Raw genomic sequence first — 23,139 nt, 5'->3', positions numbered from 1 at the left:
AGACTCCTCGCGGCAAAGCAGGTCAGCTGAGATCGGTGGATCGGCTTTTCCTCAAGGGAAGCCAACCTGTTTGGAAATGTTAACAGGTCATGCTGTTTATAGTTGTCCTCGAGAGGGCTCTGCTCTGCCTTAGCGAACAAGCCCACGGGCTGCCTCGGGTGAGAGGGTGGGAAGGAGGCTGAGGTTCCCTTGTGCTTGCTTCCCTCATGGGGTGGCTGGGAGGATCCAGTGAACTAATGTGTGTGTGTGAAGGAGCTCTGACAGCTTCAGAAAACTATACCAAAAGAAAGGGTGCCATCATGATTGCCACCAGTGTCTTCCTTTTGGTTGGGGTAGGAAGCAAGAATCCTGCCTGCCTGCCACCAGGGAGCAGTTTGACCTTGAGAAAGCCATTTAACTTGTCTGACTACAGTGTTCCTACCTGAGAATGCGAAATTCCATTCGACTAGATATCTAAAGTCCCTTCCCACTCAGGCTTTCTGATTCAGAGACAATACAATGAGAAGAATGTACGAGACAAAGGTTTTATTATTTTTTGTTTCAGTGAAGGAGTCTGGTAGAATAAACAGTTAACGTGTTTAGCTGCTAACCTAAAGGTTGGAGGCTGGAGTCTACCCAGAGGTGCCACAGAAGAAAGGCCTGGTGATCTACTTCTGAAAAATCAGCCATTGAAAACCCTGAGGAGCACTGTTTTCCTCTGACACACATGGGATCATCATGAATCAGCATTGACTCGGTGGCAACTGGTTTGGTTTGGTTTGGGTTTAGTGAAAGAAGCAGCAGAAAAGGGGGCCTAGAAGGTGTTGCAGAAAGGATTTCTGAATGGAGTAGGAAGTGGGACCAGGTGGCCTTTGGTCCTGTAGGGAAAGTGAGGGACAGACTTACAAATGGCCCTCTCCACACGCCCTGACCTTGTAAATTGCCTTGTGAGTAGTTCCTTTATTTTGGTTTAAGGCCCTAGGACATGTAAGGCTCCTTGAGGACAAAAGCAAGGAAAAGACAAAAGGAAGCAAAATAGAAAGTGAGGGAGAAGGAGGTCAAGTCCAGTGAAATGAAAGGGGAGAAAGAGCAGAAGGTAGGGAGGCAAGAAGGAACGCAAAGGGTAAAGGGCATTGGTTGGTGCAGAGGTTGAGAACTTGAGAGGAGGAAGGAGACATAGAAGCCATCAATCCAGGCCCTTCATGCTACAGATATGGAACAGATGTCCAAGGTCACTGAGCTAGTCAGTGGAAGGTAGGGCTAGAGTCTGGTCTTCTGACCACTCCAGGCTTGTGCTCCATCCACTGTGCCCTAATGGTGGCACTTTACATAGTCAAATTACATTAACCAGGATTGAAGCAATGTTCTGGGAAGAAAAGGCAGTGGAAAAAGCTGGGGGTAGGTAGTGAAGCAATGTGGGCTGAGCTTCTGACCTGGCTTGGGGATCCTCTGTGGGATTCAGTTTTCAAAATATGCTAATTTCAACAGCTGAGTTACCTGATGTTCAAGTATCAGCTCTAGACAGGCCTTCCCTCATCAAATCTGGAATGAGGAGGTGTCCTTAAAGACAAGTAAGGGCAATGAGATGTTTGCCAGGACCATCTCTGGTGCCAAGCCCTCCTCCTCCGTAGCACAGTGCGGGCAGCCCCCTGGGCCATGAAATACTTTCCCAGGAGCATAATGGTGGTTGAAAATCCATTGTGGCTCAATTTCCTGAAGAACAAATTTCAGGCGGGTTGGCATGACTGCTTTTGAACCATCAAAGTGTGAAAAAACTCAGGAAAGTTGTTTTTAGTAGCTCTAATATGCCCCTAAAGGGTCTGAGTAACAGGCAGTATTTGCGAACCAGCGGGGCCAATTTCACAGTTACTAATTCCCATGAGAGGAGAACCCATTCTGGGAGAAAAACTGCACTGGCAGGATGAGTGTGGTTCACCTGGATATTTGGACACTCAGATGAGTTTTTAACTTTTGCAGCAGGAAGTTTAAAGGTGAGGATCCATTCTACCAACACAACAAAGAAAGAGTGTTTCATATCCTGCAATGTAAGATTATTTGCGGTGTGCTCAGGAGAGAGTAGAACGCCCCAGACTTGGCCTCTGAAATGGAGGTTGTGCAGGGTGGGAGAGAGAAGTGGTCTGCCTCTGACTCCCACTCTGCCACCAGCTAGCTGTGTGTCCAGGGTAAGCTAATGAACCTTCTTGGAAATCAACAGCCATCATGAGTTCTGACACTCCTCAGTAGATTTCTAAGAAATTTAGCTGTCTCTCTGCAGGGCAGTCTTTTGTATGTTTCTAATGGAGAGGAAGAGTCCTGGTGGCGTAGTGGTTAAGAGCTCGGCTGCTAACCAAAAGGTCAGCAGTTTGAATCCACTATCTGCTCCTTGGAAACCCTATGGGGCAGTTCTACTCTGTCCTATAAGGTTGCTATGAGTTGGAATTGACTCGACGACAACGGGTTTGGTTTGGTTTTAATGGAGAGGCAACAGCAGTGGCTGCATCAATAACTGCCTATTGGTGTGGCATCCAGGACCCACCACAGTCTGTACCCTGTTGACTTTTTTCACTTGGCTCTCACTACTTCCTCCTCTGTAGTCAAACAAGCCCACTCACAGACCTATGTGCTGGCCTGGGCTAGCCTGAGTTGGTGATTCCAACAAATGATTTTGTTCTTCTATCTCCATCCATGTCTCTTCATAAACCTCCAGGCTTATCTCAAATTCTTTCTCCTCCATAAAACTTTTCCAGACTGCCACAGTCCTGGTAAGCGTGTCTCCTTGAATCCAAGTCATACATCATACATACCTCTCTGGTATTTTTTGGTCTCAGATTACTATTTAACTCTTGACTATTCTTCTAAAGTATATCTGTTTTGTCTTGATAGTGATCTTGTCATATATTTCTATTATACATGCCTAATCACTCAACTTGGCGTGACATGACGTAACATAACATAACATCTAACACTGAGCACTTACATAAGCAAGGCATTGTTTTAATGCTTTGCGTGGATGAACTCTTTTAGTTTTTCCAGCAACATGTGAAATAGGTTCTATTATTAGTCCCATTTTACAGATGAGGAAACTAAGGCACAGAGAGACTTAGTAACTTCCCTAAAGTCACAGAGTGAGTAAATGGCAGAAGCCAGGCAGTCTGATTTAAGAGCTCATGCTCAAAACCACTATGCTGTAAGTCTCTCCCAGTGTCTTCTATATGGAACCCACTCAACAGATATTTGTTCACTGATTGGTGCTGATTTGTTTAAAAAAAAAAAAAAAAAGTTCTAACCTGAGCAAGGAAAAATAAGAAGAAAGAGTTTGACCCCTTTCCAAACATGGTCCTCACTGCTCCTTCTCACCTCTCAATTAGGAAGCAAACTCTAATGACATGCTGTTTTCTATTTCATGTGCTCCCAGAAATAACACTTTTAACTGACAAAAGGGGAATCCTGAAAGACTAATCTTATAAACATTCATATCATAGGGGGGAAAAAAAGTCCCACCAAAAAGCTTTAAAGCATTCAAGTCTTTTGACAGTTGGAGAGAGTATCCTATTTATCTCTGCGTCCCCAGTGCCTAGCTTAGCGCTTGGCTCACTTCTGTAAAATGGGACTAATAATAGAACCTATTTCATATGTTGTTGGAAAAGTGCTCAATAAATGCTCATAGTAAATGGATGACATTCTTCAAGGCTGGTACTGGTCTTGCATGCTGGCAACTGTGCAACTTCCATTGGGTCAGATCAAGCCTGGACTGCTCCAAGCTTTTGCTAAAAAAGACCCCACATGTTCAAAAGGCACTTTCTCACCTCCACCTGTCTTTCTCTTTATTCATTCCACTCCTGAAAGTTCTTCTCCAGGAGGGCATATGGAACTGTATAGAAAGGAGGAAATGACCCCTCGGTTACTGCTCCACAAACAAATGTACTCCTTTTATATATATTGTAAATATTTAGTCTCAACTCTCCATATTTATTGTTTACATGTATTGTATAATGTTTATTGTTCCATATGGCTTATCCTTTGGTACAATATGCAAGCGTCACAGCACTTCTGTTGTAGGACAGTAGATGCTTCACAAGCAGTGGGTACTGATTTCTTTTATTGTGCAAGAGTCTCCATGAAGCAAAATGACCAAATTTTTCAATTACACAGAATTTCAGAGAGTCAATATGATTTTTATATCCACAGTGTATTAGGCTGGGTTCTCTAGAGAAGCAAAACCAGTGAAGCGTCTATGTATATTTGTACACAGAGAGAGATTTATATCAAGGAAATGGCTCACGTGGTTGTAGAGGCTGGAAAGTCCCAAGACCGTGCGTCAGGCTGGAGGCTTCTCCTGACTCACATAGCTGCAGAAGCTGGCGAACCCAAGATCAGAAGGTCAGACAACTAAAGCCTCTAGCTCACAGGTTGCAGAGGCCGACAAATCCCAAGATTGGTAGGGAAGCTAGTAGGCTGCTGGCTTGCCTACGGTGGAGGCTGACGACTCCAAAGATCACCAGATAAGCTGCTAGCTCAAGTTCCGAGAACTGGAGGTCAGATGAACAGGAACCAGCTGCAAGATTCAGAGCCAGCAAAAGCCTGCGAGCCTTGCCAGAAAGTCCACCTATATTGGATGCAGGTTACATCCCCAAGGAAACTCCCGTTCAACTGACTGGCTACTCACGGCAGATCCTGTCATGGAGGTGATCACATTATATCAGATCTCATCATGGAGTGATTATATCATTATACAACTGCCAAACTACATCATAACTGCCAAACCACTGAGAATCATGGCCCAGCCAAAGTTGCCATGCAACCTTAATGAGCACACTTACTGTGAACATCTCCAAGGCCACAGTCATTCTTCTTCCTTCCTTTTCATAATTCCTTGTAAAGCCCTCTTTGTTTGTCTTTCAAGATCCATCCCAAATGCCACCTCCTCCAAGAAGGCTTTCCTGATTCTTTATCCCCACTCTCCAAAGTATGAAGTCCCCAAAGAATATTTGCCATGAAACTCATCACATCTTATCTAAGCTAATTTTTTGGCTCTATCTAATTTTTATTCTATACCATAGTTTGTATGAATATTCTTTCCCTTCTACTATGCTTCAAGCTCTTAGCTTGAAACACACTTAGCTTCTGACTCATCTCTGTGTCTGCTACAATGGCTAGCAAAGTTTCTTACATAAAGTAGGTACTCAGTACATTTTGTTGAACAAATTAATCAATGACTCATGGACTTGTACTCTCGCAATCATCTCTCTTCCTCCATAATCTGTGAATATAAGACTCCAATGGCATTTAATAAACACATAGGCATTTAAAAGACAACAGCAACTTCTTGGGCCCCTAACACTCTTGGCTTAGAGTTACCAATCTCAAAAACTAGTCAGTTGAACCTATTTTTTTTATAAGAAATAACATACTACATACACATCACAGAGTAGTCATGAGGATCAAATAAGACAGAAGTGAAAACACTTTGGAAACACTAAAGAAGGCCATATAAATGAAAGGTCTTTTGGTATTAAACATCATTTTGGTGAGCTGCTTAGTTCTTAGGAACTGCCACTCAGCCATGAAGGGACAGATCTGTGTAACGATATCCATTCATTCCACAAGTATTTATCTGGCATTGTTGTAGGTGCTGAGGATACAGCGATGAACAAAACAAATAAAACTGTTACCTTCAGGGGATTACATTCTATTGAGGTGAGGTGTAATGAACAAATGAACAAGTAAATATATAGCAAGGCAGATAGTGAAAAGCGGTACAGGGAAAACAAAGCAGGGAAGGAGCCAGGGAGCATAAGGATGGCTGAAATAGCATGCTGAGGGAAGGTCTCTGTGATAACATTTCAGCAGACTGAAGGTGAGCAGGCAAGCCATGTAGATAGCTTGGTAAGGAATATTCCAGTGCAAAAGGCCCTACAATGAAAGTGAGCTTGGAATGTTGGAGGACTAGCCGGGAGGCCACGGAGCCTGGTGAGGAGGGAGAGAGGGCAGGGCAGAAGAAGAAGAGGTCAGAGCAGAGAGAAAGTGGGATCATGAGGGCGTTGTAGGACTTTGGTTCTCACTCTAAGTGAGCTGGGGAAGTTTTGGAGGGTTCTAAGCAGGGCAGTGACAGGATCTCATGCTATCCTTTTCCAAAATACAGATAGAGACAAGACACTGTCTTTAGTTTCTTCTACAGTGAACCCTAGCTACTCTACCTAATCTAATTCTCCCTTCTAATGCACTGAAGCATGAGTGGCTCTCAACCATTTGCATTTCTGATTAAGAATCTCTGTACTAGAGTAATTACTGTAACTATTTCTTATAATAATCTCCTCAATCTGTGTTCGCTTGTACTATTTGTTCATAATTATTTGCCTATACTTTTCTGTAGGTACAGTATAATTCTACGCCCCATCGTTTTTGAGTTTAGCCATGTGATTTGCTCTTGCCAGTGGAATATGAGCAGATGTGGTATAAGACACATTTGAGCATGAACTTTACGTTTGTGTCGTTTAGCTATATGCTACCAAGAATGATGTCCTATATGCTCCCTTTTTGAGCTTTGCCCTCTACCATAGAACAACGTGGCCCACATGGTGGCTGCTCCTTCAACCTGGGCTCTGGAATGAGATGGAACACAGATGTGGTCAAACTCAAAGCCCACCCGAGCCCAGCAGAGCTGCAGCTGACATGCCATTCTTATGTAATCTGAATTGGGTATAAATGTTTGTGGTTGTAAGTCACTGAGAGTTTGGGGTTGTTTGTTCCTGCAGCAAAAGCCAACTAATATATACTTCTATTAGACTGTTAAATTCCTCAAGTGAAAGGACTACATTTATTCTTTATGATATGCCCTAACACTCAGCACAATGCTGTGAAAACTGGGCAATGATTCATTCTGTTAAACATAGAGTCACCATGAGTCAAAGCAGTCTTGACAGCAACAAACAACAAACAACAATAAGTTCATACAGAGTGGGGTAAGATTTATCATGCCCATTGACTGAAGTCCTTAATTTATTCATACTTCCTATCACTGACACATTAAGCTCGTTAAAGTCATGTTCAGAGTCCCTCTCTGGCGCAGCATAGTTCTTAAAGACAGTGTTCTACATCCTACTTTGGTGAGTAGTATCTGGGGTCTTAAAAGCTTGCAAGCAGCTAGCTAAGATAAAACTATCAATCCCTTCTAGTTTGCAGCAAAGAAGAGGGAAAAAACTAAAGACACAAGAGAGCAATTAGTCCAAAGGACTAATGGACCACATGAATCACAGCCCACAAGACCTCAAGACCAGAAGAACTAGATGGTGCCTAGCTACCACTACCGACCGCTCTGACTGGTATTACAACAGAGGGTCCTGGACAGAAGGGGAGAGAAATGTAGAACAAATGGTCAAATTCACAAAAAGACCATACTTATTGGTCTGACAGAGACTGTTGGAACCCCCAAGACTATGGCCCCCAGACACCCTTCTAACTTAGACTTGAAGCCACTCCCAAAGTTCACCTTTCAGCCAAAGATTAGGCAAGCCTGTAAGACAAACAATAACACATGTGAGGAACGTGCTTCTTAGATCAATCAAGCGTACGAGATCAAATGGGCAACACCTGCCCAGGAACAAAGATGAGAGGAGGGAGGGGACAGGAAAACTGGACGAATGGACATAGTGAACCCAGGGTAAAAGGGAAAGAGAGAGAGTGCCGACACAATGCAGGATTGCAGCCAATGCCAGGAAACAATTTGTGTATAAATTTTTGAATGAGAAACTAATTTGCTCTGTAAACTTTCACCTAATAACAATTTAAAAAAATGAAGTCCCTCTCACCCTCCTTTCCAACTGCCTGATTTTGGTCTTTTGAAATATGGCTGGGTGGTAAAGAAAACTCAGATAATTTATGCCTCACAAAAGGAGAATTGGGCCTTGGCCATAACATATATGGTTTCTGTCCCTGTTGTTGTGTGCCGTTGAGTCAATTCCAAATCATAGCAACCCTATATGACAGAGTAGAACTGCCCCATCCAAAAAAACCCAAACCTGTTACTGTCGAGTCAATTCTGACTCATAGTGACCCTATAGAACAGGATAGAAACTGCCTCATAGGGTTTACAAGGCTGTAAAATTTTGCTGATGATCATTTAAAAGCAGTTGCAGCAATACCCCAACAGGTAACTGCCAGAAATTCAAGCCAGATTCAGAAGAGGACGTGGAACAACGGATATTACTGCTGATGTCAGATAGATCATGGTAAGATATTTACCTGTGTTTTATTGGCTATCCAAAGGCATTTGACTCTGTGGATCATAAAAACTGTGGATAACATTGCGAAGAATGGGAATTCCAGAACACTTAATTGTGCTCATGAAGAACCTGTCCTTAGACCAAGAGGCAGTCGTTCGAACAGAACAAGGGGATACTGTGTGGTTTAAAAACAGGAAAGGTGTGTGTCAGGGTTGTATCCTTTCACCATACTTATTCAATCTGTATGCTGAGCAAATAATCTGAGAAGTTGGACTATATAAAGAAGACTGGGACATCAGGATTGGAGGGAGACTCATTAACAACCTGCGTTATGCAGATGACACAACCTTGCTTGCTGAAAGTGAGGAGGACTTGAAGCACTTACTGATGAAAATCAAAGATCACAGCCTTCAGTATGGATTACATCTCAACATAAAGAAAAGAAAAATCCTCACAACTAGACCAATTAGCAACATCATGATAAACAGAGAAAATACTGAAGGTGTAAAGGATTTCATTTTACTTGGATCCACAATCAATGCCCATGGAAGCAGCAGTCAAGAAATCAAACGACATATTGTATCAGGCAAATCTGCTGCAAAACACCTCTCTAAAGTGTTAAAAAACAAAGATGCCATTTTTGAGGAGTAAGGTATGCCTGACCCAAGCTGTGGTGTTTTTAATCGCCTCATATGCATGTGAAAGCTATCCAATGAATGTGAATAAGGAAGACCGAAGAGGAATCGATGCCTTTGAATTATGCTGTTGGCGAAGAATATTGAATACACTATGGACTGCCAGAAGAATGAACAAATCTGTCTTGGAAGAAGTACAGCCAGAATGTTCCTTAGAAGCGAGGATGGCAAGACTTGTCTCACATACTTTGGACATGTTATCAGGAGGGAGCCGTCCCTGCAGAAGGACATCATGCTTGGTAGAGTAGAAGGTCAGAGAAAAAGAGGAAGACCCTCAACAGCATGGTCTGACATAGTGGCTGCAACAATGGGCTCAAGCATAACAACGATTGTGAGGATGGCGCTGGACCGGGCAGTGTTTCATTCTGTTGTACACAGGGTTGCTGAGTTGGAACTGACTCCGAACAACAACAACAATCTTTACAGAAGCAGACTGCCACATTTTTCTCCCATGGAGCGGCTGGTGGGTTCAAAGTGCTGACCTTTTGGTTAGCATGCAAGCACTTTACCACTGCTCCACCAGGGCTCCATTAGAACTGCCCCATGGATGCCCCAAAATAGTTAAGGCCAAGTAGAGAGCGTTCGGTTTAAATGTACTTATGTGGTTTAGCTCTAAGCCCCCTTTCAAGCTTAAGAGAGGTCAAAAGCTTCGCACAGGGGTCCCTACTGCAAAGAAAACAAACTCCTATCCTCATTTATTCAGTAAATCCTCCTACCATGTGCAGAGACTGTTCAAGACACTGTGCAGGGATCAGAGACAATATAAGCCATGGTTCTGCCCTTCAAGAGGCTTATAATATAACTGAAACAAGCAAGAGTTATATAACCATTTAATTCTTCAAAAAAGGGAGTGTGGTATGGTAAGAAAGAGAGTTGGTCTGAAAGTCAGGAGACCTGGTTCTAGTCCTAGCTCTGGTGCTAGTTAACTAAGTTACTTTAGGAAGATCTTTTCCCTATTCTGTGTCTCAATTTCCATGTGCAAAAAGGAATCAAACAGGCAATGCTAGGCGCCTCACACTACTATGGTTTTGTGACTCTAAGTGATATCACTAAGCAGCACAGATGTAACCTGAGTGCCCGGTGTGGGGTATAGGCAGGAAGGGCTGTGTATCCTGAGGACCCCTTTCTCTTCCTATTCCCTGCTCCCATTTCCAAGCTAGTCTGGTTTCAGCCCAGTCGTAAGTATCTTCTCCTACGCCCTGGGTCATGGGCCATCTTAGAGATCCAATGGAGCTAACCTAAGAGTATGAGTCTTCAGCAAAGAAAGTCCTTAATTATTCTCAGATACCACAGATTGGACAAGGAGGAGTGGACAGAGGTGTTTTCCGAATGCTGACTTAGCCCCCAGGAGCCCCCTGGGCTGGGGTCTGCTGGAGCCGATGCTGGGTACCTCAAGTGGCTATGTTCATCCATAATGGGACAGGCTTCTGGAGGAGTGGCAAAGGGGAGACGTCTATGTGACCGGATACCCTGATAGACAATATCTTTCCAGAGAAGCCTTTCTGTCTGATTCAGAGAGCTGAGCACCCTTCACTCACTGGGCAAAACCAGTTCTCACAATGAAAGGTGGAGTGTCCATAAACAGGGTTTCTGAGAGCTGGGATGCCCCACATGACATGGAAGGAAGAGAGGGCGTGGAGAAGCAGCAGAACTTTTAGAACACCCATTGATGCTTTTCTGATTATACTTTGGAAAAATACAGAAAGTAGAGATAATCCTATTGGCTAAAATACTCTGCCTGTCCTCAGAGATTAGCCAAGTCTGCTCACCTGGCTTCTCTGATAAAAAGAGATTTAAATTCCAGGCCCAGAGCCTTGTGGGGATTGCTCAGATGGCTGATGAACTGTTTTCTCTATGTAGGCTGCTTTCATTTGGCTGTGTGACTTAAGAATTTCTACCAAGCGGAGACCACAGTGTACTTTAATGTGTTTAACATTGTGATGTTTAACTCACATCAGAGTTGGGTTCTTTAAAGCAAAGGAACTCATTAGAAAATCTCCATTTATATGAAATCAGGCTCCTTTGCAAAGTGCTCTTGGCGATTCAGCGAAGGACAGCAGAGGTGGTGACAAGATGAACACTTTAAACAAGAATAATGGCTTTACTTACTCGGGACTCCGGACACCAGCCGCAAGGGGCGCAGCACTCGGAAAGCCCTCAGCGCCTTCACATCAAATCCAGCCCCTTTTCCTCCTAGAGCATTTGCCCCGTCTGCTTTGGTTGCTTGTTCTAAAATTGCACTAAAAAGCCTAGAAGGGAGGAAAGAGAGAAGGAGCTGTGAGAACAGTGGTTCGCAGCCCAGTTGGGCTCTGAATTCTCTGAGTGAAGCCTGGGATAGCAGAGACTGCAGGACTCTCCAGCCCAGGGGCCAGTGCCCCAGGTTTGTGCGAAGGAGGATCCTCAGATGAATGTAAGTGTGATGTTTCCTGAGTACAGGTATCACCCATGCCAAGAGTGAAACCACATGCCAGAGAGCTAGGAGCAAGGCAACAGGCAGATGCTGGACAAAGTTGTAAAGGAGGTCAAGTTTGCCACCAGCGTCCGCGGTCTCTTTACAGTGCCCCTTACATCCTCCATGGTATCCTATCTCCCTCTCCCATGGGAGCCAGTACTCACATACTCTCTCCCCTCTGCCTACCCCCTTCCTCCTGGGCACAAATAAATGATCCCATAGAAATCTACTTTGTGCCTAGCATATAACAGATGTTCAAGAGATACGTGCTGAACAAGTGAATGATTGTCTAAATGAATACGTTTCAAGGGGGAAGAAAACCACACATTAAGGCATGGAACTGAGACTTGGCAATTTCAGCTCTGTCGCTTTCAGTCTGTGCTGGTATATTCATGCCTTCCACAAACATGAATACCTGCTCTGTGCCAGGCACTGGTCTAGACCCTGGGGCTATGGCAGTGAACAAAATGGACCGAGTCTTTACCCTTAGGGAGTTTATATTCAGGTGGGGGAGACAACAATAAACCAAATGATCAGTAAACATACACACAGACACACATTTTTATATATAAAGATAAATAAAATAAATAAAAATAAAATGTATTTATATATAACCAAAAAAAATAAAAGCCAGTTGCCATCGAGTTGACTCTGACTCATGGCGACTCCATGTGTGTCAGAGTAGAACTGTGCTCCATAAGGTTTTCAATGGTTGTCATCTTTATAGAGAGTAGATCGCCAGGCCTTTCTTTGAGGTGCCTCTGGGTGGATTCAGACCGCCAACCCTTCAGTTCGCAGACAAGCGCTTAACTGTTTGTGCCACCCAGGGACTCCATATTTATATAAGTACATATAAATATACAGCTTATATTATAAAATATTGTATTTATATTTATATACTATATCTATAATACAAATAATATAATATAAATAATACCATACTTATTTATATTATAAATATATAATTTCTATAAATGTAAAAATATATAAGTATATATATTACATGTTCGTGTGGTAAGTGCTAAGGAGAAAAATGAAGCGGGAAAGGGGATCTAGAGTGACACTGGTAGGAGCCTGGGAAAGGAACTATTTCTTTAGGTGTCATTTGAGCAGAGATCTAAAGAAAAGTGAAGGGGTGAGCCATGTAGCTATCTGCAGGGAGCCTGTTTCAGAAGAATTCAGAGGCCTCAAGGGAGCAGCATGCTTAGTGTGTTAGAAGGACACCAAGGAGGCCAATGTGGCTGAAGCAGAGCAGGTAAAGGGGGGAGGGCATAGGAGAGATAAAGTCAGAAGGAAGTGGGGGATCCCTCCTGGGCATGCTTTGAAAGGGACGCTATGGAGGATTTTCAGGAGGAGAGGGACATGATTTAACTAAAGTTTTAGAAGAATCACACTTGCTGCTGTAGGGAGAGTAGACTGTAGTGGGAAGACCACAAGTGGGCTGCTGCAGTTATCCAGTGGGAGAAGCTGGAGGCTTAGACCAGGGTGGTAGTGTTGGAGGTGGTGAGAAATAGATTCTGGATTTATTTTAAAGATAGAGCTGATGGGATTTGCTGATGGACTAGATGAGAGGCATGAAAAAGGAGGAATAGAAGATGATTCCAGTAGTTTTGATCCAAGCAACTGGAAGGATTAGACAGGGTGGGATGGGTATCAGGGGCCCTGTGCTGAATTTGTTCCATGTGAGTTGTCAACTGGACATCTGAATGGATATACTGAGTAGGCTATACTAGGTCTGGAGTTCAATGGGGAGGTCCAGGATGGTGACAAACATTTGATAGGTGTATAGATTGTATTTAAAATCAAATCATGTGAGGTCACAGAGGAGGCTAGTGCAGGAGGTGAAGATGTGAAAGGACTGAGCCCTGGGGCACTTCAACATTTAGGGGTCAAGGAGAGGAGGAACCACCAAAAGAGATGGATAAGCAGTGGCTTGTGAGGCAGTAGGAAGAGTGGAGAGAATGGAGCCCTGTGAAGAAAGCGGTCAATGAGAAGGCAATGCTTAACCATATAAATGCTGCAGATACAAGGCTGAAGAACTGACCACTGGATCTAGCAAAACGAAGATCATTGAAACCTTGAGAACATGTATTTTGGTGGAATGGTGGGGACAAAAGCCTAACAGATGTAGGTTCAAGAGAGAATGGGAGAAGTTACAGTCCGTACAGACAGCCCTGTCGGATGGAAATATGATGCAAGCCACAAACGAGAGACACATATGTAATTTAAATTGTCTAGTAGCTGCATCAAAAAAGTAAAAAAAAAAAAATCAGGTAAAATCAATTGTAATAATATATTTTATTTAGCCCAATGTAGTCAAAATATCATTTCAATATATAATCAATATAAAAATTATTAATGAGCTACTTGTCATTCTTTGGAACTAAATCATCAAAATCTGCTGTATACTTTACACTTACAGAACATCTCAATTTGAATTAGCCACTTTACAAGTGCTCACTGGCCATATGAGGCTAGTGGCTACCATATAGAAAACTCTTCTGAGGAATTTTGCTACAAAAAGGAGTAGAGAAAAAAAGGTGGTTACCAGAAGAGGGTACCGGTTCAAGAGAATTTTATTTGTTTTTAAATCGGAGTCACTACAGCATCTTTATATGTGATGGGAATCATCTAAGAGAGACAGAAAATTGATGCAGAAGGGAGAAGGAACAATTACTGGAAGGATGAATGTCCTGCAGTAGGCAAGGATGGGATCTAGTGCACATGGGGGTGTTGGCCTTAGATAGAAGCAGGGACAATTTATTCATCCTGGTTCAGGTAGGAAGGCATATTAAAGGGGTACGGATGTGGTTGTGGGAACGTGTGAAAGTTCTCTTCTGATTGCATCTATTTTCTCAGGGCAATAGGCAGCAAGGTCATCAGCTGAAAGTGTGAAAAGGTAGGGGTGGGTATTGGGAGTTTGAAGAGTGAGGAAAAGGTGTGAAATAACCATTCAGGAAAGTGGAAGAGTGGATAGACTAGGGACACATAGTAGGATTGCCAGGGATCGCCAAGGGCCTACTTGAGGTTGGTGGTTGAGAGTGTAAAGTGAGACCAGTCAGCTCAGTTTTCTGTATTTCTCTACCCTTTCAATGGCACGGAGTCCTGGTGGTGCAGCAGTTAAGAGCTCGGCTGCTAACCAAAAGGTCGGCAGTTCAAATCCACCAGACGCTCCTTGGAAACCCTTCAGGGCAGTTCTAATCTGTCCTATAGGGTGGCCATGAGTTGAAATCCACTTGATGGCAACAGGTTTTTTTGTTTGTTTCAATGACACAGCTTCAAGTACCAAACAGATAGAGACTTGAATTTGATTAGGGTTAGTGTTTTATGAGGTGAGCAAGATAAATAGAGGTTGAGTGTAAGTGGTTATAATGATGGAGCATAGCATCAAAGCTGATAGGACATGATGGGAGAAGAAATAGAGAAGAATGTGGTAGGATGAATGGATTGTTGGAGTCAGGGTGCTAGAGGGAGTGAGTTAGAGAGTGAGGCAGTGTTAGAGAGTAGGATGTTTGATTTGAGATTATGGGAGAGGATGCAATTATTAGTTACAACAGGTGTTATGGATTGTTTGTGTCCCCCCAAAAATGTGTGTCAACTTGACTCGGCATGATTCCCAGTGTCGTGTGGTTGTCCTCCATTTTGTGATCTGCCATAATTTTCCTGTGTTGTAAATCCTAACCTCTATGATGTTAAGGAGGCAGGATTAGAGGCAGTTATGCTAATGAGGTAGGACACAATCTACAAGATTAGGTTGTATCTTGAGTCAATTTCTCTCTTACCTTTTAATTGTGCTTTAGGTGAAAGTTTACAGAGGAAATTAGTTTCTCATTAAACAATTCATACACAAATTGTTTTGTGACATTGGTTGTCAACCCCATGATGTATCAACACTCTCCTCTTCTCCACCTGGGTTCCCTGTTTACATTCATCAGTTTTCCTGACCCTTCTTGTCTTCTCATTTTTGCTTTTGGGCTGGTATGCCCATTTAGTCTCGTGTACATGATTGAACTACTCACGTATGTTATTGTTTGCCCTATAGACCTGTCTAATCCTTGGCTGAAGGGTGAACCTCGGGAGTGACTTCAGTACTGAGTTAAAAGGGTGTCCAGGGACCATACTCTTGGGGTTTCTCCAGTCTCTGTCAGACCAGCAAGTCTGGTCTTTTTTTTTGGGAATTTGAATTTTGTTCTACGTTTTTCTCCCACCATGTCCGGGACCCTCTATTGTGATCCCTGTCAAAACAGTTGGTGGTGGTAGCCAGGCACCATCTAGTTGTTCTGGGCTCAGTCTGGCAGAGATTGTGGTAGTTGTGTCTTTGGTTTTCTTCATTTTCCTTTGCTTAAGCAAGGATGAGACCAGTAGATATATCTCAGATGGCTGCTTACTGGCTTTTAAGACCCCAGATGCTACTCACCGCAGTTTATAAAGAACATTTTCTTTTATAAACTACGTTATGCCAATTGAGCTAGATGTCCCCGGAGACTATGGTCTCCAGCCCTCAGCCCAGGAACTCGGTCCCTCAGGGAGTTTGGATATGTCCGTGAAGCTTCTATGACTTTGCCTTGGTCAAGTTGTGCTGACTTCCGAAGTATTGTATACTGTCTTACCCTTCACCAAAGTTACCACTTATCTACTACCTAGTTAGTGTTTTTTCCTCCCCCTCCATCCCTCCCTCATAACCATCAAAGATCGTTACTTTTTGTGTGTAAACCTTTTCTTGAGCTTTTATAATAGTGGTTTCATACAGTATTTGCCCTTTTGTGATTGACTTATTTCACTCAGCATAATGCCCTCCAGATTCATCAATGTTGAGATGTTTTGCAGATTCATCATTGTTCTTTATCATTGCATAGTATTCCACTGTGTGTATGTACTGTAGTTTGTTTATCCATTCATCGCTGATGGGCATCTAGGTTGTTTCCATCCTTTCGCTATTGTGAATAATGCTGCAATGAACATGGGTGTGCATGTCTATTCCTGTGACGGCTCTTATTTCTCTAGGATAGATTCCTAGGAGTGGGTTTGCTGGATCGTATGGTATTTTAATTTCTAGCTTTTTAAGGTGTATAAGGGAATTACAGAAACATTTGAGGTACCTGATATGATCTGAAATGGCCAATTTGAGGATTGGGTACGATTCCCTGTTTGTGGTTCCGTTTTCACCCTAGAGGCAGCTATCTTCCGTACTGTTTCTAAGAGAGGATCTTCAGGTAATGATGACGTTAACTCCACTGCGACCCCTCCCTGTCACATATCTGTGTAACTGCTGCACTGTAACCAATCTAAGAAAGAGATGTATACCCTTTTAAGCCAGTCATCTTACAGAACTGGGCATAGGAAGCCCTCCTTACAAGTTCTACTTTAGGAACTCATGCGTCACGAGTTCCTGCCACAGAAACCTTTGTTTTAACGGGTTCCCACCGCCAGAAGCCCGGCCTTAAAATGATCGACTACTAATTGAGTAATGCCTTTCCATGATCTAAGCCTGTGATTACCAGTCAAGTAATGTCTTTCAATAATCTAAGTTTGTAAATACCAATCAAGTAACGTGTTTCCTATTTATTGCTTGCCTGTAAAAACGTCACTGCTGAGTTGCCATTTTGAATTTCTGGATTCTTCCACGTGGAGTTCAGTTTATTCCGAGCTCGGGCTCTTTTCTTTCAATGAATCTCTCAATTTTACACTAATCAGAGTATGGATTTTACTCTATGACAAAGGAGGCACCATACCATTTTCCAAAACGGTTGTATCATTTTGCATTCCCACCAGCAGTGCATAAGAGTTCCAGTCTCCCCACAATCTCTCCAACATTTGTTACTTTGTTTTTTTTGATTCCTGCCAGTAATTTGGGGTGAGATGGTATCTCTTTGTAGTTTTGATTTGTATTTCTCTAATGGCTAGTGATCGCAAGCATTTCCTCATATGTTTGTTAGCCAGCTGAATGTCTTCTTTGGTGAAGTGTCTATTCATATCATTTGCCTATTTTTTAATTGGATTATTTGTCTTTTTGTTGTAGAGGTGTTGGATTTTCCAATAGATTTTAGAGATCAGACTTCTGTCAGATATGTCATAGCCAAAATTTTTTTCCCAGTCAGTAGGTTCTCTTTTTACTCTTTGGTACAGTCTTTTGATGGGCATACGTGCTTAATTTTTAGAAGACCTCAGATATCTAGCTTATCTTCTGGTGTTTGTGTATTGTTAGTTATGATTTGCATCCTATTTGTGCCATATACCAGGGCCTCTAGCATTGACCCTATTTTTTCTTCCATGATATTTATGGTTTTTGATTTTATATTTAGGTCTTTGATCCATTTTGAATTAGTTTTCATGTACGGTGTGAGATATGGGTCCTGTTTCATTTTTTTACAGATGGACATCTAGTTTTGCCAGCACCATTTGTTAAAAAGACTGTCTTTTCCCCATTTAATTGACTTTGAGCCTTTGTCAAAGATCAGGTGGCCATAGGAAGATGGACTTACATCTGGGTTCTTGATTCTGTTCCATTGATCAATGTGTCTGTCGTTGTACCAGTACCAGGCTGTTTTGATTACTGTAGCTGTATAGTAGGTTCTGAGGTCAGGCAGTGGGACGCTTCCTACTTTGTTCTTCTTCAGTAATGCTTTACTTATCTGGGGCCTCTTTCCTTTCCATATAAAGTTAATGATTAGCTTTTCTACCTTGTTAAACAGTGCTGTTAGTATTGGATCAGGATTGCATTGTATTTGTAGATTGCTTTGGGTAGAATTGACATTTTCACAATGTTGAGACTACCTATTTGTGAGCATTGTATGTTTTTCCATTTACGTAGGTTCTTTTTGTCTCTTGCAGTAGTAGTATTTTGCAGTTTTCTTTGTATAGGTCTTTTACATCCCTGGTTAGATTTATTCCTAAGTATTTTATTTTTTAGGGGCTTTTATAAATGGTATTGCTTTCCTGATTTCCTTTTTGTAGTTCTCTTTATTGGTGTATAGGAATCCAACTGATTTTTGTATGTTTATCTTGTATCCTGCTTCTCTTCTGAAACTTTCTATAAGTTCCGTAGTTTTCTTGTGGGGTCTTTAGGGTTCTCTATGTATAGTATCATATCATCCATGAAAAGGGATAGTTCTACTTTTTCCTTACCAATTTGGATGCCCTTTATTTCTTTTTCTTGCCTCATTGCTCTAGCTGGGACTTCTAGCACAATGTTAAATAGGAGTGGTGATAAAGGGCATCCTTGTCTTGTTCCTATCCTCAGGGGGAATGTTTTCAAACTGTCTCTGTTGAGAATAATGTTGGCTGTTGGTTTTGTATAGATGTCCTTTATTATGTCGAGGAATTTCCCTTCTATTCCTATTTTTTGAGATTTTTTATTAGGAATGGGTGTTGGACTTTATCAAATGCTTTTTCTTCATGAATTGAGATGATCATGTGATTCTTTTGTTTTATTTATGTGGTGGTTTACGTTGATTGATTTTCTAATGTCGAACCATCCTTCGTGTGACTCAAAGATCTGTTGTTATTGTTGTTGTTAGGTGTTGTTAAGTCGATTTCAACTCATAGCAACATTATGTGACAGAATAGAACTTCCCCATAGGGTTTTCTAGGCTGTAATCTTTATAGAAGCAGATTGACAAGTCTGTAGAGGACAGTGATACAGAGAAGTAGGGTATAGAGAAGGGTCTGATGGCAAAAGCATCAAAATTGGAGGCTTTAAATAAGAAAGAGGGGCAATGGTCTGAAAGCAGAAATAAGGAGAAAACAGGACTCCTGTCCTGAGTCTAGGCCCAGTAAGTGGTGGGAGGAGGCATATGGGAGAGAAGTGGTCATATCCTGAGAAGTTGCATGAGAAGCAGTGTCCTTAGGGGAAAGCCAGAAAGTGAAGGGGATGATCAGAAAGGAATCTGAGGATTTAAGGCAGGAGATGGCAAACAACGGCCTACAGACTGCCCGCTTTTATAAAATTTTATTGGAATACAGCTACACTCATTCACTTACATATTGTGTATGGTTGTTTTCACACTACAATGGCAGAAGCACACAGAGTAGTTGTGTCAGAGGCCATATGGCCCACAACAGTGAACATATTTACTATCTGGCCCTTTATAGGAAATGTTTACTGATCCCTGAATAGGGGATGGGCCATGGGGAACAAAGCGCAGAGTGAAAAGGTTTCTGGAGTGGGGTGGCAAGGGAAAAGGAGTTAGATTATAGGATTCAGAGCCATATGGGAACGGGAGTCTGAGTGGTGGGGGATGACCCAGGAATTCTAGGCTTTTTGCGGTAACCAAGAAAAAGGGGGAAAAAGGCATGTAGGGGAAATTTTTGTCTTTCATACCTAGAGATGGCACTACACCCACTCCTCACTTATTGACATGGTTAGGTGCCAAAAACCAGCTTGTTATGGGAAAATCAGCATTTTGCGAAAATGGAAGTTGACCACATCAGATCACAAAATGGAGGATGAGTATATCATTACATAACTACCAAATTACATCATTACATAACTGCCAAAGTACATCATTACGTAATGCCAAACCACTGAGAATCCTGGCTCAGCCATGTTGACACATAACCTTAACCATCACAGCCAGCATTACTCTCGCCTCACACCTCGGCATTTGTTACTGCCAAACGTACTTTGTTAATGCACAAAATAGTCAGGTAGTAGATTTTTTACTATTGTTGTAAATGCAAAATGTCAATAAAGAGACAGTCGATAAGTTAAGGAGTAGGTGTACTGGTTTACTGTCAACAGAGTGTACGCTGGGTCATGTTTCTTCATTAATGGGGCCTGGGATCAAGGAGGAAGCCTGGTATCAGAACTGAGTCCCCAGATCAGACCTGAACTAAAGGCCAGGACAACTTTGGTCCTTGAGGAATAGGCCTGAGCTCCTAAATGATTCATGCACCAGAGAACTATCTAGAAACAGAGGTAAGGGGAGGGTGTGAGGGCTTAGTCTTACAGAAGCTCAGAGCCAGGGAAGGCCCCGGCAATAAGGGAGTTGGTCTATACTGGCATACCTAGTGTCTTAGTCATCTAGTGCTGCTACAACAGAAATACCACAAGTGGATGGCTTTAACAAAGAGAAATTTATTTCCTTATAGTAAAGTAGGCTAAACGTCCAAATTCAGGGTGTCAGCTCCAGGGGAAGGCTTTCTCTTTCTCGGCCTTCTCATCAGTGTTCCCCCGAACTAGGAGCTTCTCGGCACAGGGACCCCGGTCCAAAGGACGCGCTCTGCTCCCGGCACTGCTTTCTTGATGGTACGAGGTTCCCCCGTCTCACTGCTCACTTCTGTCTTTTATATCTCAAGAGATTGCCTCAGGACACAATCCAGTCTTGTAGATCAGGTCCTGCCTTACTAACACAACTGCCACCCATCCTCCCTCATTAACATCATAGAGGCAGGTTTACAACATACAGGAAAATCATGCAGTACCAGGAATCATGGCCTAGCCAAACTGATACATTTTTTTGGGGACATAATTCAAACCATGACACCTTGTTTTATTGTGTTGCACTTTATCGCATTTCACAGTTATTGTGGTTTTTACAAATTGAAGGTTTGTGGCAACTCTGCATTGAGCAAGTCTATTGGTGCCATTTTTCCAACAGTATGTGCTCACTTCATGTCTCTATGTCACATTGGTAATTCTCACAATACTTCAAACTTTTTCATTATTATTATATCTGTTATGGTGATCTGTGATCAGTGATCTTTGATGTTACCATTGTAACTGTTTTGGGGCTCCATGAACCATGCCCATATAAGACGGCGAACTTAATTGATAAATGTTGTGTGTGTTCTGACTGCTCAACCAACTAGCCATTCCCCCATCTCTCTCCCTCTCCTCGGGCCTCTCTATTCCCTGAGACACGACAATCTTGAAATTAGGCCAATTAATAACCCTAGAATGGCCTCCAAGTGTTCAAGTGAAAGGAAGAGTCGCACGTCTCTCACTTTAAATCAAAAGCTAGACATGATTAAGCTTAGTGAGGAAGGCATGTTGAAAGCTGAGACAGGCTGAAAGCTAAGCATCTTGCATCAAATAGTTAGCCAAGTTGTGAATGCAAAGGAAAAGTTCTTGAAGGAAATTGAAAGTGCTACTCCAGTGAACACATGAACGATAAGAAAGTGAAACAGCCTTATTGTTGATATGGAGAAAGCCACAATATTCCCTTAAGCCAAAGCCTAATCAAGAGCAAGGCTGTAACTCTTTTCAATTCTGTGAAGGCTGAGAGAGGTGAGGAAGCTGCAGAAGAAAAGTTTGGAGCTAGCAGTGGTTAGTTCATGAGGTTTAAGGAAAGACACTGTCTCTATAACATGAAAGTACAAGGTGGAGCAGCAACTGTTGATGTAGAAGCTGCAGCAAGTTATCCAGAAGATCTAGCTAAAATAATTGATGCTGGTGGCTACTAAACAACAGATTTTCAATGTAGATGAAACAGGGCTCTTCCGGCAAAATGGCGCTCTAGGCAGAAGCACCACACCGTCCCTCCACAGCAAAGATCCGTAAAACTAAGCCAAACAGAGAAAACAACAATCCTGAAACCCTAAAACATCAAATGAAGAGATAAACAACTCAGCCAAGCACCAAATGGAGTGAGAAAACTGACAGAGAACGGAGAGCGAGGAGAGATTCACGCAGAGATTCATATCAGAGAGATTCATATCAGCTAACGCAGCGCAGATCCACCATCTTGGACTCCTATCGGAGACTAGCAAACAGGGGGTACAAGAAAGCAGCTTCACGGAGCTTCCAGCAGGAGACAAAACAACCGGTAATCTGCGATATATGCTTTCCCACCTCCCACCCTTCTTCACTCCCACTTGGCCTCCTCTGCTTCCCATGGCCATAGTCTCTTGTCTGGGAAGCACCAGCTGCTTGGATTCCACCAGCCCGCACTAGCTGGCTCTCTGAGTGCCATTTGTTGGCTGCTGGTGTTGCTTTTTTTCTGTTTCTTTTGATTTCTTCCTTAGCTCTCACCATCTCCCCCTCCTTTTGCTCAAATACCTGGCTCCGTGCACCATCTTTGCTTCTTCCTGAGGGGCTGTGGAGCTCCGTTCGAGTGTGGAGCTGCTTTTTGGTTTGGGCTGCCACGCTGGTGGGATTCCAGGGCTTTTGTTCATTTGTTTGTTTTCTTTTCCTTTTCTTGAGTTGGCAGCCCATTCTGGCCCGGCGGTGCTGCATGGCTTGGAACCTACCCCCTCGGCTTGCACAGATGTGCAGAGGGATCCCTGAGGACATTTCTTTTTTTGTTGGTTTCTTTTTTTTTTCTGTTTTTTTGGGGGATTTTCTTGTTCTTTCTTTTTTTTTTTTAATTTGTTTTGTTTCCTTTTCCCTCTTTTTCCCTTTTTGTCTTTCTTCATTACTCAGTTTCTCGTCTCTCTATATCTTCCTTCTCTTTCTGTTCCCCGAATACCTGGCATTGTATACCTCTATGCCTTCTAGCCAGGCTATACTGCAACACCTGAGAACAACTTCTCCAGACCTCATAGCTGCACCGGTGGGATCCCTGGGAACTTTGCTCTTCTTTTCCCTTTCTGATTTTTATTTATTCATTCTTTTCTTTTCTTCCTCTTCCCCTTTTTGTTTTTCTCCATTTCATAGTCTCTCGTCTCTCCACTCCAACGGCAAGCTCCCCACTAGCATTCTTTTTTGTTTGTTTGTATGTTTTTGGCTCATTCCTCTCTCCTCTCTCCCATATCCATCTTAGCTCCACACGTAACAATCTCCCCGCTACATCATGCCTACCTGCACCGTGCGCTTAACATCACACCACCAAGCAGCACAGGCACGGCCTAC

At 42.7% G+C, this 23,139-nt stretch overlaps 1 protein-coding gene across 2 annotated transcripts in view; it reads right to left on the bottom strand.

Annotated features, from left to right (window-relative positions):
* Positions 1-23,139, bottom strand: part of CACNA1C (calcium voltage-gated channel subunit alpha1 C) — a 692,837-nt gene that overhangs the window by 257,558 nt on the left and 412,140 nt on the right. For both annotated transcript variants that reach the window (XM_023735710.1, XM_004381214.3), the window contains exon 4: positions 11,006-11,145. In XM_023735710.1, coding sequence (XP_023591478.1) covers positions 11,006-11,145 — 140 coding nt within the window. The remainder of the gene's footprint in view (positions 1-11,005; positions 11,146-23,139) is intronic.

This window comes from Trichechus manatus, unplaced genomic scaffold, assembly GCF_000243295.1.
Source record: "Trichechus manatus latirostris isolate Lorelei unplaced genomic scaffold, TriManLat1.0 scaffold00081, whole genome shotgun sequence".
In the NCBI taxonomy this organism is placed as follows: domain Eukaryota; kingdom Metazoa; phylum Chordata; class Mammalia; order Sirenia; family Trichechidae; genus Trichechus; species Trichechus manatus.
The sequence above is the reverse complement of the archived record's forward strand: the minus strand, read 5'-3'. Positions and strand labels throughout refer to the sequence as shown.